The sequence below is a fragment of the Cervus elaphus genome, chromosome 20 (genome assembly GCF_910594005.1).
Source record: "Cervus elaphus chromosome 20, mCerEla1.1, whole genome shotgun sequence".
Classification (NCBI taxonomy): domain Eukaryota; kingdom Metazoa; phylum Chordata; class Mammalia; order Artiodactyla; family Cervidae; genus Cervus; species Cervus elaphus.
In genome coordinates, this window is record NC_057834.1 from 30,108,401 (window position 1) to 30,125,111 (window position 16,711).

Sequence of the window (16,711 nt, forward strand, 5' to 3'; positions counted from 1 at the left end):
CACTAGTGGTTAGTTTCAACAAACCACATCATCTCATGCATTAAAATAACATTCTATTATTTTATTGAGTTTATAGCTATATTTGACTTCACTTAAAACTTTGCTTCAGCTTTATAGTTGCAGAAAACCTAAAGAATAAGAGATGTTGTATATTATGATTTATAAGAAACATTCATCTGGTCATGGAGAAGACCAAAACAAATTTCTTATATATATTTGGTCTTCATCCACAGATCCAGGCTCACAGATTCCCTAAACCCTTGGAATTTCCTAAGTGACAAGAGCCATAATGGCGCCTTTGGTTACATTAATTAGCTGATTCTAGGACCCCACCTAAGGATGGGAGCTGGTTGCCAGGGAAACCAAACTTGTGATTAGAGGGGTGGAACTTTCAGTCCCATCTCCACTGATCACTGGGTAGAAGAGAGGCTGGAGTTCAAATTGATCTCCAATAGCCAATGATTTAATCAGTCATGCCTGTGGCATGCAGCCTCCATAAAAACCCAAAAGGACAGGGTTCAGAGAGATTCCAAGTTGAAGAACACGTAGAGATTTGGGGATAGTGACACCTAGTGAGGGCATAAATGCTCCTCCCCTTCCCATACCTCGCCCTATGCATCTCTTCATCTGCCTGTGCCTAACATATCCTTTCATGATAAACATCATCTAGTAAATAAAATGTTTCTTTGAGTTTTGTGAGCCACTCTAGCAAGTTAATCAAATCTGAGGAGGGAGTCTTGCAGCCTCTAATTTGTAACCAGTAGATCAGAAGCACAGGAAACAGCCTGATCTTACAACTGGCCTCTAAAGTGAGGCATAGGAAGGAGGAGGGGGCAAGACACTGAACCCTTAACCTGTGGCATTGATGCCACCTCTAAGGAGATAATGTCAGAATTCATTCGAATTGTAGGACATCCAGCTGGTGTCCAGAGAATTGTCTGATGCCCTGTGGGAAGCCCTCCCCATCCACACACAACATGTACATGGGAACTGAGTCCAGGAACCTAATTTAAGTGTATACCTAGCTTTATGTCTGTATATGTTTTGCTGTTGTTCAATCGCTAAGTAATGTCCAACTCTTTGCAACCCCATGAAATGCAGCATGCCGGGCTTCCCTGTCCTTCACTATCTCCCAGAGTTTGCTCAAACTCATGGCCATTTCATTGGTGATGCCATCCAACCATCTCATCCTCCATTGCCCCCTTCTCCTCCTGTCTTCAATCTTCCCCAGCATCAGGGTCTTTTCCAGTGAGTCAGTTCCTCTCATAAAGTGGCCAAAGTATTGGAGTTTTAGCTTCAGCATCAGTCCTTCTAATGAATATTCAGGGTTGATTTCCTTTAGGACTGACTGGTTTGATCCCCTTGCAGTCCAAGAGACTCTCAAGAGTCTTCTCCATCATCACATTTTGGAAGCATCAATTCTTCAGCACTCAGCCTTCCTCTTACATCCAAACATGACTACTGGAAAAACCATAACTTTGGTTATACATATCTTTGTCAGCAAAGTGATATCTCTGCTTTTAATACACGAAGTTTGTCATAACTTTTCATGTTTTAATAGTGTCCAAATAACTGATCATCCTAAGAAGCTGAAAAAAAAATTCTCTATAAAACAGGTGCACATGTTGTTCAGGTGTGAGTAATTAGATAATTCTGAGGGAAATTCTTTAGACTGCTAAGTCTGGTCTGTGGCCCTGCCTTTCCACCAAGGGAAGCAGCAGAGGATGTGCTCCTTCCCAGCAATCCCACTGCTGGGCATATACACCGAGGAACCAGAACTGAAAGAGACACATGTACCCCAGTGTTCACTGAAGCACTATTTTCAGTAGCTAGGACATGGAAGCAACCTAGATGTCCATCAGCAGATGAATGGATAAGGAAGTTGTGTTATGTATACACAATAGACTATTACTCTGCTGTGAAAAGGAATGCGTTTGAGTCAGTTCTGATGAGGCAGATGAACCTGGAGCCTATTATACAGAGCAAAATAAGTCAGAAAGAGAAAGAAAAATACTGTATATTAACGCATGTATATGGAATTTAGAAAGATGGTACCGACAATCCCACATGCAGGGCAGCAAAGGAGACAGACGTAATGAACAGACTGTTGGACTCAGTGGGAGAAGGTGAGAGTGGGATGATTTGAGAGAATAGCTTTGAAATATGTACATTACCATATGTAAAATAGATTACCAGGGCGATGCATGAAGCAGGGCACCCAAAGCCAGTGCTCTGGGACAACCCACAGGGATGTGGTGGGGAGGGACGTGGGGGGGGGGGGTTCAGGATGGGGGGACACATGTATACCTGTGACTGATTCATGTCGATGTATGGCAAAACCCATCACAATATTGTAATTATCCTCTAATTAAAATAAATTAATTTTTTTAAAAAAGAGAAAAAACAGAAACCCATGACTAAAAGCATCCCTACAGGATGGCTGGTTCCTACATCTTCAGCACTGTCTCATTACCTTCCCAGTGGCCCCTATATCAGCATCAGAAAGCTACTATGGTAGGGGGAAGGAGGGGGAAATAGTACTTCTTTGAATGTGGAACACCATTTACCTTGCACCTAAGACCATTTACCTGGCCTTAAGAAGTGTGGTTAGTGGTGAGGGTGGGGATTATTAAATTCTAATTAAAGGAAATCACATGGATCTAGATATCCTGTTGCTTTGTCACCACTCTCACCTAATCTTCATTTATTCACTAGAAAGTATATTTAACACCCCATGATCAGTGAGTGGATTATTTTCCCCCAATACATATTACTGAATCATGCGGTGGTAACTATTGGGTTGGCCAATAGTTAGTTTTGGGTTTTCTGTAACATCTTACAGAAAAATCCTGAATGAACTTTTTGACCAACCCAGTATAATAATTTTCTCATTGTAAGGATGGATTTGAACATATTTAGGAAGAACTGATGCTTCTGAACTGTGGTGTTGGAGAAAACTCTTGAGAGTCCTTGGACTGCAAGGAGATCCAACCAGTCCATCCTAAAGGAGATCAGTCCTGTGTGTTCATTGGAAGGACTGATACTGAAGCTGAAACTCCAATACTTTGGCCACCTCATGCGAAGAGTTGACTCATTGGAAAAGACCCTGATGCTGGGAGGGATTGGGGGCAGGAGGAGAAGGGGACGACAGAGGATGAGATGGCTGGATGGCATCACTGACTCGATGGGCATGAGTTTGGGTAAACTCCGGGAGTTGGTGATGGACAGGGAGGCCTGGCATGCTGCGGCTCATGGGGTTGCAAAGAGTCGGACACGACTGAGCAACTGAACTGAACTGATAAAGAGCATTAGAGTACTTCTCCTAGGAGCTCCTAAGAATGGTAGCCCAATAGATTTGGGAGCAAGCTGTGGCTGACAATAGCTTCTGTTCCTACAAAGGGCTCGATTCAGACACTTAGAAGACCTAAGCACTGAAAATATTATAAGACCTTCCCCACTCCCACCTCACCAAGTACTCTGTTATCAAAAATAACACTAAATGTAACATGAAGTATTAAGAACATTCAGTAAATTTCTGATTTTTTCATTATGATTGTTTCAATACTTTTTTGGAAACCAAATTTCTATTTATTTCTAAAAGAATTTGCAGGTGCCCCTGCTAGTGCCTTAAACACCTTCAGGTAAAGCAGCATTGTAAGTGAATCCAGGGTCCTCAGTTACATCATTTCACTTGAAACCAGGGCTCATTTGTTGCATCTAGTCTGCTGATAACAAAAATGGAGTCTTTTTTTGTGTTGAACTCTTTTCTTCCTATGTACTGCCCAAGAACTTCTTCACCAGCCTTCTCTTTGCCCTAACCTACCCAACTCAAATAAAGACTTAGATCTAAAAATCTGAAATCCCTTTCAATATCCGTACTACTTAGTAAATTAGGGCTAGAAATTAGAAACTTCTGCCCTATTTAAAGCAATGTTCCTTTTTTTTCCTCTCCCATATTCTTCTGCCCAAGGCAAGAAGGAACTGGATGTAGGATCACCAGGAAATGCAGAGTCATTGAAGTTTACATATGTATATAGGATAACAGTAGAGATCCTGAGATCTTTGACAAAACATGTTTTGTAAATGTTGGCAACTACTTGTCAGTAGGAAAATGAAAGCAAGGAGCACCTGAGAGCCTAGAGGTGGCACTTCCTACAGCTAAGCAAAAGGCACAACACAGCTCCCTTTTTCTAGAGGGCATGAGGCTCCTATGGATCTAGGAGGGGGGAAGAAGTTAGCACCCTAAGTCATGAAAATGAAAGAGGTGAGTAAACATCAGAGAGTTGTGAAAGGGAAACAATGGGAAGAGCATCAATCATCCTTTATCCGGCAAAAGCCAAGTTCTGTCACCAAAAACACAGCAAAAGGATGAGAAGGTAACTTTTCACACTCCTCTGAAGTATCCACATAAGTCTAGAATTTACATCTTAGCTTGACATTCAAGGTTGACATCTCTTTGGTAATGAATGGCTGACCAAAATGCTTAGAAAACTGTTCACCTCCAAACATAGTATTAAGTAACAGTTAATTTACTCTTCACATAACACTAACTAATCAAATGAGAATTTTTAGGGAAAAGTAAAAAACACTTCTATTATCAGAGGTATGAACACACCAATGAGGAAAGAAGCATGATGAGGAAGACATCAGCTCTGCCCATGGTCAAACCAAGAGAAACCAAATCTGGAGCTGTACCCTGAAACCTAGAATGACAATCATCAGCCTCTGGGAATAACCACTTTCTATTTATTACTTAAAGGAAAATAGCCCTGTGTGCATTACATACCCAATACCCACTCCAGTATCCTGGCTTGGAGAATTCCATGGACCATACAGGCCATGGGGTCGCAAAGAGTCTGACATGACTGAGCGACTTTCACTTCACACTCACACAAAGTATTCAGATGTCAGCTTACATATTACTCCACATTCGTGCTCATGAAGACTTTACTGCCTTCAATTTTCACAATTAAAAGAAGCAGGATCTGAACCCAGCACTTCAGATAGCAGTCTCAGTGCTTACACCTTTTCTCCATGACCTGCTCTCTCTCTCTCTTTTTTTTTTTTTCATTTATTTTTATTAGTTGGAGGCTAATTACTTTACAATATTGTAGTGGTTTTTGTCATACATTGACATGAATCAGCCATGGATTTACATGTGTTCCCCATCCCGATCCTCCCTCCCACCTCCCTCTCCACCCGATCCCTCTGGGTCTTCCCAGTGCACCAGGCCCGAGCACTTGTCTCATGCATCCAACCTGGGCTGGCGATCTGTTTCACCCTAGATAATATACATGTTTCGATGCTGTTCTCTCGAAACATCCCACCCTCGCCTTCTCCCACAGAGTCCAAAATTCTGTTCTGTACATCTGTATCTCTTTTTCTGTTTTGCATATAGGGTTATCGTTACCATCTTTCTAAATTCCATATATATGTGTTAGTATACTGTATTGGTGTTTATCTTTCTGGCTTACTTCACTCTATATAATGGGCTCCAGTTTCATCCATCTCATTAGAACTGATTCAAATGAATTCTTTTTAATGGCTGAGTAATATCCCTTGGTGTATATGTACCACAGCTTCCTTATCCATTCATCTGCTATGACCTGCTCTCTTGAGGTTCTGATCTTACAGAATAATTCAGTAATAGAAAATTTTTGAGCCCCATTAAATCCACAAAAAGGATAATAAGTGAGGCTTCAATTACTCCCCTCTAAGAATTTCTCCAACAAATAAGCACTATGTGAGTCATGTAATAAGTCTTTAATATGCTATATATTGATAACTCAGTAAATATTTATGGGTTTTGCTCTAAAATGAGTTATTGAGGTCACCAAAGACATGACCCTTGCTAGACTCAGTGATACTGACCAAAAGAACTAGGGATTCCAAGAAATAAGATCTGAGTTGGCCAGAGGATCTGAAACTTAAACTAACCTTTAAGGAAAGTGGGTATTTGGCTAACATGAGAAGAGAAAGGAGGCTATTTAGAGCATATGATAGCAGAGTAAACTGGAGCAGAGACAAATGATTCAAGACTTAACTGTGAAAATGAATATGGGGGTAGGGGTGCAGGTATAAATAGTGACTGGCATAACTGAACTGGAAAATGGAGAAATTTTCTATTTCCCTTCACGTTTTAGAAAATTGAAGTGCAAACAGGTTAAAAAATATAGTTGCACAAAGTCCAACTGCTAGTTGGTGGCAAAGTTAAAATTTAAATCTCACCCTGTAAATTCCTGTCCCATCACTCTTTCCACCACACTGTGATTTTATGTGAGAATGTTTCCATGTTGCATTAGTTAAAACAACTTCAATGAATATTCTTTCAAGTGATGTTATTATAATTTGAGGCTTCTCCTGTGACTCAGACAGTAAAGAATCTGCCTGCAATGCGGGAGACCAGGTTCCATCCCTAGGTCAGGGAGAGCCCCTGGAGAAGGGAATGACAATCCACTCCAGTATTCTTGCCTGGAGAATTCCATGGATTGTATAGCATGGGGTCGCAAAGAGTTGGACTTGGCAACACAACTGAGCAACTATCACTTTCACTGCAGTCTGTGGGCTTTGCTGGTGGCTCAGGTGGTAAAGAATCCGCCCGCAGTGCTGGAGACCTGGGTTCAGTCCCTGGATGGGGAAGATCCCCTGGAGAAAGGAGTGGCCACCATCTCCAGTATTCTTGCCTGGGAAATCCTATGGACAGAAGAGCCTGACAGGCTACAGTCCATGGGGTCGCAAAGAGCTGGACAAGACTGAGTGACTAGCACTTTTTGCCATCTGCATAACTTCTTTGGTGAGCTATCCATTTCTTTTGCTCATTTTCTTATTGTTGATTTTGAAGAGTCCCTTACACATTTTAGGCAAATGTCCTCTATTGGATATGTCTTTTGCAAATATTTTCTCCCAATCTATGTCTTGTAGTCTCATTGTCTTGATACTAGCTTTCACAGAGCAAAAATTTTTCATTCTAATGAAGTCCACTTTATCGATTTTTTCTTTCAAGGATTGTACCTTTGGTGTTGAAACGTCATCACCATACCCAAGGTCACCTAGGTTTTCTCCTATGTTATGTTATAGGAGTTTTTCTCCTATAACATGGTTTCTCATTTTACATTTAGGTTCTATTCTAAGTTCATTCTTGTGAAGGGCAGAAAGTGTGAGTCTAGATTTGTTTTTGTTTCTGTTTTTGCATGTTCAATTATTCCAGCATCATTTGGTGAAAAGACTATCTTTCTCCATTGTATTGCCTTTGTTTCTTTGCCAAAGACCAGTTGGCTGTATTTATGTGGATTTATTTCTGGGCTCTCCAGTCTGTTCTGTTGATCTACTTAACTATTTTTTCAGCAATACCACACTGTCTCAGTTACTGTAACTTTATAGTAAGTCTTAAAATCGGGTAACATCAGTCCTCTGACTTTGTTCTTCTCCAATATAATGTTGGTTACTCTGGATCTTTTGCCTCTCCTTATAAATTTTAGAATCAGTTTTTCGATAGTCACAAAATAACTTACTGGGATTTTTGCTGGGATTAGGATCTATTTATAATTTCCTTCTATATTATTTTAACATTTTATCTCATTTTTAAAAATCTATCTAGTGTACACATTCTAAAAGTAGAACTACATCTGTCTGAGGAACAATTAGCTACTCTTAAGTGTCATTTTATTTATTTATTTAATTGCAGGATAATTGCTTTACAATATTGTGTTGGTTTCTGCCATATATCAGCATGAGTCAGCCACAGTACTCCTGAGTAACTTTAACTCCCACTGCTCTCTTCTTTAGGTCAACTTGTTCCCCAGACTCTCAAGAGAATACATCCTAAAGAACAACCCCAGCAGCCTTTGTAAACTTCACCACTCCTCTAAACTTTATATGCCTCTGGGACTGCCAAGACAATCTTGCACACAGTAAATTTTGCTGGATTTGCTACTATGAAAAGTGTTCAAAAGGCATTTGGACCAACCAGCTCCATAGGCATAGTGCTTTCCTGTTTACAAAGTTTCCTACACATTATCTTCTTTATACCCTCTAAAAGAAGGGTATAAAGACACATGAGGAAAATAGATGAGGAAACTGAGGAACACTGAATTTAAAAGCCTTGAGGTAAAAAAAAAAAAAAATCTAGAAAATGATGGTGCTGAGATCAAAACTTACTACATATTTGCCTCACTACCCTTTGCACACAAGGGTCTATCCTTCAGAAGCCCTCCCAGTTATACCCCCACCATGGAGTACACAGCAATATATTTGAGCTCGATGTGCCAGAGGTCCCAGGCACTCTCCTCAAACATTTTTGGAAGGTCTCATTAAGCACAAAACACAAGCCACAGACAGTTGAGTGAGTGAACACATTAAAGACAATGCTGATCTCCAGGAGAAGCCAAGTTGAACCCAGGAGCTTCGAAGTAAGTCTAGACCCCTTTTAAAACCTCTCTGACTTTTCATTGCTCTTCCAGGCCTCAAGGATACTTGGGCTGGCTCAACCCTAACCTTTCTCAGTCCTTAGAGACCAAGATGAGAGTCCAGCTAATAAGTAGTGTGTGCATGCTCAGTCATGTCAGTCATGTCCGACTCTCTGCGACCGCACCGACTCTAGCCCACCAGGGTCCTCCGTACGTGGGATTTTCCAGGCAAGAGTACTGGAGTGGGTTGCCATTTCCTTCTCCATGGGATCTTCCTGACCCAGGGATCGAACCTGGGTCTCCCACATTGCAGGCAGACTCTTGACCATCTGGGCCACCAGGGAAGCCCCAGTTAATAAGTAGACAATCTACCAAATTCTGGGACCTCTGTTGCTTGGAAAATTACAGAACTTGGAAATATCTAGTAGTTCTATGCACAATAGAAAGCAAAAAATAAGAAAACCAAAATAAGAAGAGAATTATTTTCAACCAAATCATATCTGAATAACACAGTATCAACCATAACATGTCCAAATGCTTGCAAATAAAATTAAAAGAGATGGAGAAAGTTTAGAGAGACCATCACTTTAGCCATTAGGTGATTGTTTTCTTAGTAACTACCCCTGGACAGGCATCTGGACATCTTGGTTCCTCTGTTAAGCTATTGTTATTAGAAAATGTTAAGCAGAGTATCTTATACTCAGAAGTAGTCAATAAAAGCTTACTAAATAGAATTAAACCCAGTAAAATACAGTTGAATTGTTGAGGGAATCCAAAGCAATCAAGGAGATAAACAGGTTAGAAGCCACTGAGAAATGTAGCCAGATGGGGAAAACGGACAGAACTTGGGCATTAGGAGCAGGAGGGGGAAGGTGATGAACAGCAGTCAAGGCCAGTCTTCCCTCCCATGGTCCCTGCAGCTTGGAGCCCTTGGTGGGACCAGTGAGCTACTGGATGACTACTCCAGAAGCACAAAACCTGGACTTCTCCTTTGTTAACTCATCTCTCCCTTCCCTAAATGCATTCAGTTATGATAGCACTAGCAATTGTGACCCATACTGTTCTATACTGCCCTTTAAATCTTTCCATCATAACAGGATTATTTGTCCAATATATAATATTTTTTATCCCTTCTTCCCTACCTGTCCCAAGGTGCCAACTCTATTTTCCTTCAGGTGTTACACAGACCGCTAGCCAAGTAATCCACTCTTGTGCTTAATTCCCTGTAAAGATAGCATTATGCACAAGTCTGTTTTGACCATTAAGGGAAAGGTTGGGGAAAAGTGAGGTAAGGGTGCATAAGGGAGTGGGGACAAGGAGATGAACTGACAGTTGTCTTTTCAAATCGAAGAGGACAAGTTTCCAATAGATTACGTCCATGCTGCTTCCCAGGTGGCACCAGTGGTAAAGAACCTGCCTGCCAATGCCAGAGACATAAGAGATATGGTTTGATCCCTGGGTCAGGAAGATCTTCTGGAGGAGGACATGGCAACCCACTGCAGTATTCTTGCCTGGAGAATCCATGGACAGAGGAACCTGGTGGGCTACTGTGCATGGGTTGCAAAGAATCAGACAGACTGAAATAACTTAGCACACACCCACAGTGAAATGAAAGAGACCTATCCAAGATAACAATCTCCATGATTCATACATGATAGGCTTTTAGACCACAGAGTATTGGAGATTCCACCAGAAAAAGTAAGAGAAGTGAGCATTCCCTTACTCGGAGCATCTACTATGTATGGGGCTGTATGTTGGCCTCTTTGCAAATCTAATGGCACCTATTTTGTATAACAAACCTATGAGACAAGAAAAATGAAACCTGAAGATGTTAAATATCTTGCCCAAGTTTACATGGCTAGTAAGTGGTGGCAAAACCAGGATTTAAACCCATGTCCTTTCCACTGCAAAAGTACTTTGAGAAGCATTGTCTGTAGAAGGGGATTTTGCTCAGCGAATGTTGTTGCCTGGAAGAATGTTGTTGGACTGAGGATATGGGAAAATAACTGAGCTGAACAAGCCAAAGCAGCAGGGCCAGACTAATAATAAAAACAACCATCCTCAGCATCACTTATTAGTTACATGCCAAACGTTATGCTATACACTCACAAGTGGCATCTGCAATACCTGTTAGATGGGAATTACCACCCTTATTTCACCGAACAGGAAACTGAGAGAGTTTAAGCAACTTGTCCAGGGTCACAAGGTCAGTGAGTACAGGGCTGGGAGTGGAAATCAGGTCTGTCTGACTTCACAACAGAAAGAGTTCAAGGCCTAGACAAGTGGTCCACGTAAGGGAAAAAGGCAGATTGTGGACATTTTAAGGTGGTCTTGACCTAGCTCAAAGAAGTCAGCTAGAGGAAGGAGGTATGCCAACCAGAGGAGGGAGGCGCTGACCGTTAAATTCTTTACAGGACAACAGGGTGGGGCTGTCCTATAAAGGAGGTCCTTATATCATGTTGAGGAGTGACTGAGGCAACAGACTTGGAGACTGATCAGCAGAGATTCAGGTTAGAATCACATGGGAAACACTTCAAAGTGTTGATTTCCACCTTCAGCTGCTCTTACTTAATTGATCCTTAAGGTTCACCGGAAATTCCTAATATAGTGGTAAGCAACCCACACTGTGGACGGTTGTCGAATTCAGAGAAGTTCTGGGAGGCCTGGGGATGCTGGACGCATATCTGGACTGAGTTGTCATTTTTGGGAGAAAGTCAATTCAAACACTGCACGACTTCAAACAGGGCAAGGAGCATGAAGAATCCAGGGTGTCTCTGCTGTGGGCAGGTCACCATTTATGTCAGCTGGTGCACCATATCAGAAGGTCTGTGGAGGCCGGTTTTTGGGGGGTTTTAGCTTTCTGGATGCCTGGGAGACGTGCCTGAAAGTGGATCTTATAAGGGAACTTGGGAAGAAAAGTCTGAGAGCTAATGCTAATTTAAAGTGGTATGACATCCACTCACTTTATTGTCTAAAATAATGCTTTTAGCCAAATCACTTTCAAATTATGACTAGACCCCCAACCTTCTCACCTTTTTGGTTCAGACCCTAATCAGAGTCACCTCCAAAATCTAACAGTGATGATTGTTATAAAATTCACAGTGCATACTCTAGTAATTCATAAAACTTTCTCCCATGTTTATTTGATATACACGTAACGGTAACAGAAGCAATAGTAATGACATAAAATCAGTATTTGTTGAGCACTAGATGCTAAGCCTAGAGTATTTCGTGTACGTTATTTCAGGAAGTCTTTGTAACAATCCTGTTGGTGGGGGAGAGTGGTGTGGCATCAATATACAGAGGGGTGGGAGGCACTCTAACATTTTAGAGTGTCTATTAAAATATAATCATGAGCTTCCTTGGTGGTTCAGTGGTGGAGAGTCCAGCTGCCAGTGCAGAAGACATGGGTTCGATCCCTGGTCTGGGAGGATCCCACTTGCCATGGGGCATCAAAGGCCACATGCCACAGCTGTTGAGCCTGTGCTCCAGAGTTCGGTAGCCATAACTACTGAGCCCACACGCAGCAACTCCTGAAGTCCACGTGCCCTGGAGTCTTGCTCCCAAACAAGAGAGGCCACCACAATGAGACGCCTGCAGGTAGAGAGCAGTCTTTGATCACCGCAGCTAGAGAAAAGCCAGCGCAACAACGAAGAGCCGGCACAGCCAAAAATAGCAAATAAATAGTATGGATCTTAAAAAAGTGTAATGATATGAAATGATCTGGACTAGATTTGTCACATGTGATAGATAATTCACATGACTTAATGTCTGGAAGTGACTGTATAAGGGAAGAAAGCAGTGAGTTAACAGCGAGGCCAGAGGAGGGGAGGAGGGGAGGCTCCTTTGGACGACACTCCCACTCTTGGCTCAGACATTGTCTAGGAGAAACTCACTGCTTTCCTCTACTCACACACTCACTTCCTGGAGCTGGTGCAGACCCCCAGGAGAGGGGTCTACACCTACAACTTCTTTCCAACTTGACTACAAATCACAGGTTGCCACAGCCAATCCCCCATCTCCACCACCCCCTTTTAGATTCAATCATTTGCTAAACCAGCTCACAGAAGTCAGGAAAACACTTATGTCTGATGTGAAGCGAAGTGAACTGAAAGTCACTAAGTCGTGTCCAACTCTTTGTGACCCCATGGGCTGTAACCTGCCAGGCTCCTCCGACCATGGAATTCTCCAGACCAGAATACTGGAGTGGGTATCCATTCCCTCCTCCGAGGGATCTTCCCAACCCAGGGATCGAACCCAGGTCTCCCGCATTGCAGGCAGATTCTTTACCATCTGAGCCACCAGGGAAGCCATACACTTATGGGTACTTGTTTACTATCTGTTAAAGGATATGGATTAAATGGGGCTTCCACAGTGGCTCAGCGGTAGAGAACCACCTGCAATGCAGGAGACCAGGGTACAATCCCTGAATTAGGAAAATCCCCTGGAGGAGGGCATAGCAACCCACTCCAGTATTCTTGCCTGGAGAATCCTAAGAACAGATGAGCCTGGTGGGTTATAGTCCAAAGAGTCGGGGATGACTGAAGCGACTGAACAGCAGAGATAAACAGCCAGCCAAAGAGATACCTAGCGCGAGATAGCATAGGAGCTTCTGTCCCTGTGGAGCAGGAGTGCACCACCCTCCAAACACACAGTTGTGTTCACCAGCCTAGAAGCTCTCCAACGTGGTACTTCGGGGATTTCCATCACGTGGGCATAATTAATCATTAACTCCATCTCCAGCCTTACTCCCCTTCCTGGAAGCTAGGAGGTACGGCTGAGAATCCCAAGCTTCTAATTATGGCTTAGTCTGCCTGGGCACCAGCCTCCATCCAGGAGCCCACCCAAAGACACCTCATTAGAAAAAAAGACAGTCCTACCGCCCAGAAAATCCTGAGGGACTTAAGAGCTCTACCCTAGGAACAGGGGTCAGAAGCCAAATATTAGAACAAAAGATGCTCCTAATACTCTCATCACTTAGGAAACTGCAAGGGTTTCAGAAGCTCTGTCCCAGGAATCAGGGAAAGAGACAAATATACTCTTTCTGCATATGTCACAGACATGGAGACTGTTGGAGTTACAATTTGCAGATTCTAAGTAGGAGAAACTGGGAATTCCTTCCACACTTCCCTTAACTTTAGTGTTTATAAAGCAAACAGCTCTTAGCTAGAAGCAGAGGCAGGGTCTCTCCAGCACCTGCTGGGCACCCACCCCCCCCCACCCTCATTCCCAGGAGCGGAGGTATCCCTTCTGACCACAGGTACAGACGAGGGAACACGAGGAAGGCCCAGGGTCAAGGAACAACCCTTAACCAGATATGAAGCTCCTGAAAAGCCATCTCCTTCAAGGAGAAAGCTGTGGACTGATCCTAATAGACCTTCCTTGTTCAGAGATGGTGCAGAGCCAGGCAAAGGAAGTCTGGTGTCCTTCAGCGTCCACCAAGCTCCCTGGGTGAGGTAATGTGAGCAAGTCAGGCACCAGAGGGAAGTTTCAGACAGAAAGTCCGGGGATGTCCCCTGCGGAAGGACTGCTTCCATTCAAAAGAGACGGGCACTCAGACCGAAGCCCACAGTTCAGCTGCCCTCCAGCCAGCATCAGCAGCCGCTGCCTCACATCTCAGCCTGGTGTCCAGTGTCTATTGTCACAAGAACCGTACAGGGAAGCCCTTCACAGCCTTCAGAAGGCATTCATGTCCAATATCTCTTAAAACAATAATACAGAAAAGTAGTGCTATTATTCCCATACAATACATACAGAGGCCAAGATACAGAAAGGAAGAGCAGCTTTGCAAGTAGTAAAAGGGAGAGCCAGAACTTGAACTTGGGTCTTCGGAACCTAAATCCCAGGCTCTTTGCAGAACAAAGGTAGATATATACCAAACACCCAGAATCAATGCACAGAGCCGCCCACCGGCAACCTCTATCTGGTATCCAGACAGATAACCATCCAAGTGCAGAAGTGGCCTCCAAGAGAGGGTCCGCACTGCTCCCCTCGCCTGACATCTTCGCCCCCTAGTCACCAGTCACCACCCAGGGAAATGTGGACTTTGACTTGGAAGTAATCAAATGTGTGTATGGAGTGGGGGAGGGGAGTGTTATTACAATGAGTCAGAGCACAGAGTTTAGAGTCAGACATTCGTAAGTTTCAACCTTATTAGCTGTATTTCCTTTTGCAGCTCACTCCACTTCTCTGAGTTTTAAGGTCCTTATTCATAAAATAGGAATAATGTCTCCGGAACTGTGAGGATTCAGATTATGGATGGAGAGCTCTGAGCATGGAGTCTGGGGTAGAACAAGCACCTCGCTTTTTATTTTACACACAGATACACAACCAAAGATGACCACAGATACCATTTGCTGATGAACCATTATTGGGCATCCTCTCTTGAGGATAACTAATGTCCTTGTGGTGACTTGTTAATTAAAGTGCCTCAACCTCATGAATGTAGAGGTATGGAGTACAAACAGCACTGGATTAGCAGGAAAGAGAACTTCGATTTCATCTGCAGCTTCACTCCTAATGTTGCTATATGACCCTGAATGTGGCGCTCCCACCACTTGAGAAATGAAGGGTCGTGAGAGATCTCTAAGGCTCTTTCACAGGCTCTGACTCTCGTTCCTCCAGGGAAAGGATGCAGAAGGCGAGCAGTCAGCAAAATGGTGCTGAGCCCCTCCTGGCCTGAGCAGTGCAAACTCCCGCCTCAAATGGCTGGCCTAAGAGCTTCAGCCACTTGGAAAAATTCTCTTTCCCCTTGGATGAGACTCTTGAACCTCAGCCAGGACTCAGAGGTCCCAACTGCAAACAGTCACAAGTCATTTGATAACAAAGGGAAAGACACCCTGGCCAGCAAGTTGGGGAAGATGAGGCTCGTCACCAACTGAAAAATACCCCAGCCAGTCAGCCCCCCACCCAGCCATCCCAAACCTCAGGGTGAAGCCACTGCTTACCCGAAGATGTCCTTCTCACAATTAAGTCAGCGACTCCCCTGAAAAACCGGAAGTACTAAAAGCTGTCCTCTCCCAAACTCAGGACCCTCCAACACCACTACTAAAAGCCGAAAACTTAGCTCCCTGCTCAGGCTTCTCCATCTCTGAAATCAGCTCTGCGATCGGCCTGTCTTGCCTGCCAACAGTTTCAACTCTACGGACGCTGTTTATTGTATCCTGCAGTTGCGATGGAATTCGTTTATTTTGCTTCAGTCTTCTTTGGTTAGTAGTGCTTTATTCTTCTCTCCATAACATAAATCCAGCCTCCCAAAATGTGAAACCTTGGATTTCTCAAGCCTATGGTGCCCCATTCCCTTCCCTTCCTGGCCTGACTTGAAATGAAACTCCCTTCTGCCTCCTTTTTCAAACTTTTCCTGAGACACCAGGAGAAGGATAGTTAGAGCTTTCGTTTTCGGAAAAGTGAAAAAAAAAAAAGGGAAGGAAGAAAAAAAAATCAAAACACATAACTTACGTTCATCCAGAAGTGCACAGTTTTGGATGGAAGAAAACAGAGCTATAATCCACTGCGTTCCCCCAACCCGAAAAGAAGAATCTGTTGTGAAACGCTTCTTTTTCCACTTTGCCGGTGGAGGAGCCCCGTGGTAGGCATACATCCACAGGCTGATGCAAGATGCCTTTGAGAGAAACCTCACATTCTGAGGATTCCTGGGAAAGCGCCAGGGATCCCAGCATCCAATATATTGCACATTTGGTTTCAATTAGGAAGGGGGTTGGGGAGGGAAGAAGGAAAGTCACCAATCAGAGCTGTTTTCTGTTTAGAGACTATTTCTTTTGACCCAAGGGACCACGGGCAAAGCTATAATTTACAGCAAAACCCATTCATAGAAGAAAAAATATGTATAACCATAGGACAGACTTAAAGACACAGTTCCCTTCCGCCTTATCCCCACCGCATCCATCCCCCAAGCCCTCCCCTTCCTCCCTCTAAGATTTGGTCCCCACCCTGTGACCCCCCACCTCATTTTTCTTACTTGAGCTGAAGCTATGAGCACAACTTAAGGTTTGGATTCTCCTCCAACCGAAGCTTCCAGGACAGTTGGGTCACACACATGAAGCTGATCTTTAGTGTTTTATCCATGAAAGTCCAGAGCTGAGCCCTCCCCCCAAAAGATTTTATTTAATCCTCCCCTCCACCCCTACTACCTCCTCCATAAAAAAAAAAAAAAAAAACGAACTAGAAAGTTTGAGAGTCTCGGACTCCTATTTTTTTTCACTCAGTTCCCAGTTGTTTGCTCCCTCTGAGGGTCTGTTGCTGCCCTGAATCCATGCTGCTAAATGAAAACACAAGCATTTACAAGG

The 16,711-nt window shown here is 43.4% G+C and overlaps 1 protein-coding gene across 3 annotated transcripts in view; it reads right to left on the reverse strand.

The window, feature by feature from the left end:
- DDR2 (discoidin domain receptor tyrosine kinase 2) overlaps nt 1-16,051 on the reverse strand; it is a 172,619-nt gene extending 156,568 nt beyond the window's left edge. For 2 of the 3 annotated variants that reach the window (XM_043876640.1, XM_043876639.1), the window contains exon 1: nt 15,864-16,051. In XM_043876640.1, the coding sequence (XP_043732575.1) occupies nt 15,864-15,869 (6 nt within the window). In that variant the 5' untranslated portion in view covers nt 15,870-16,051. Of the gene's footprint in view, nt 1-15,352; nt 15,493-15,863 lie in introns of those variants that run through there. The other variant, XM_043876638.1, reaches the window with a different exon arrangement.
- Nucleotides 16,052-16,711: the final 660 nt, after the last annotated feature.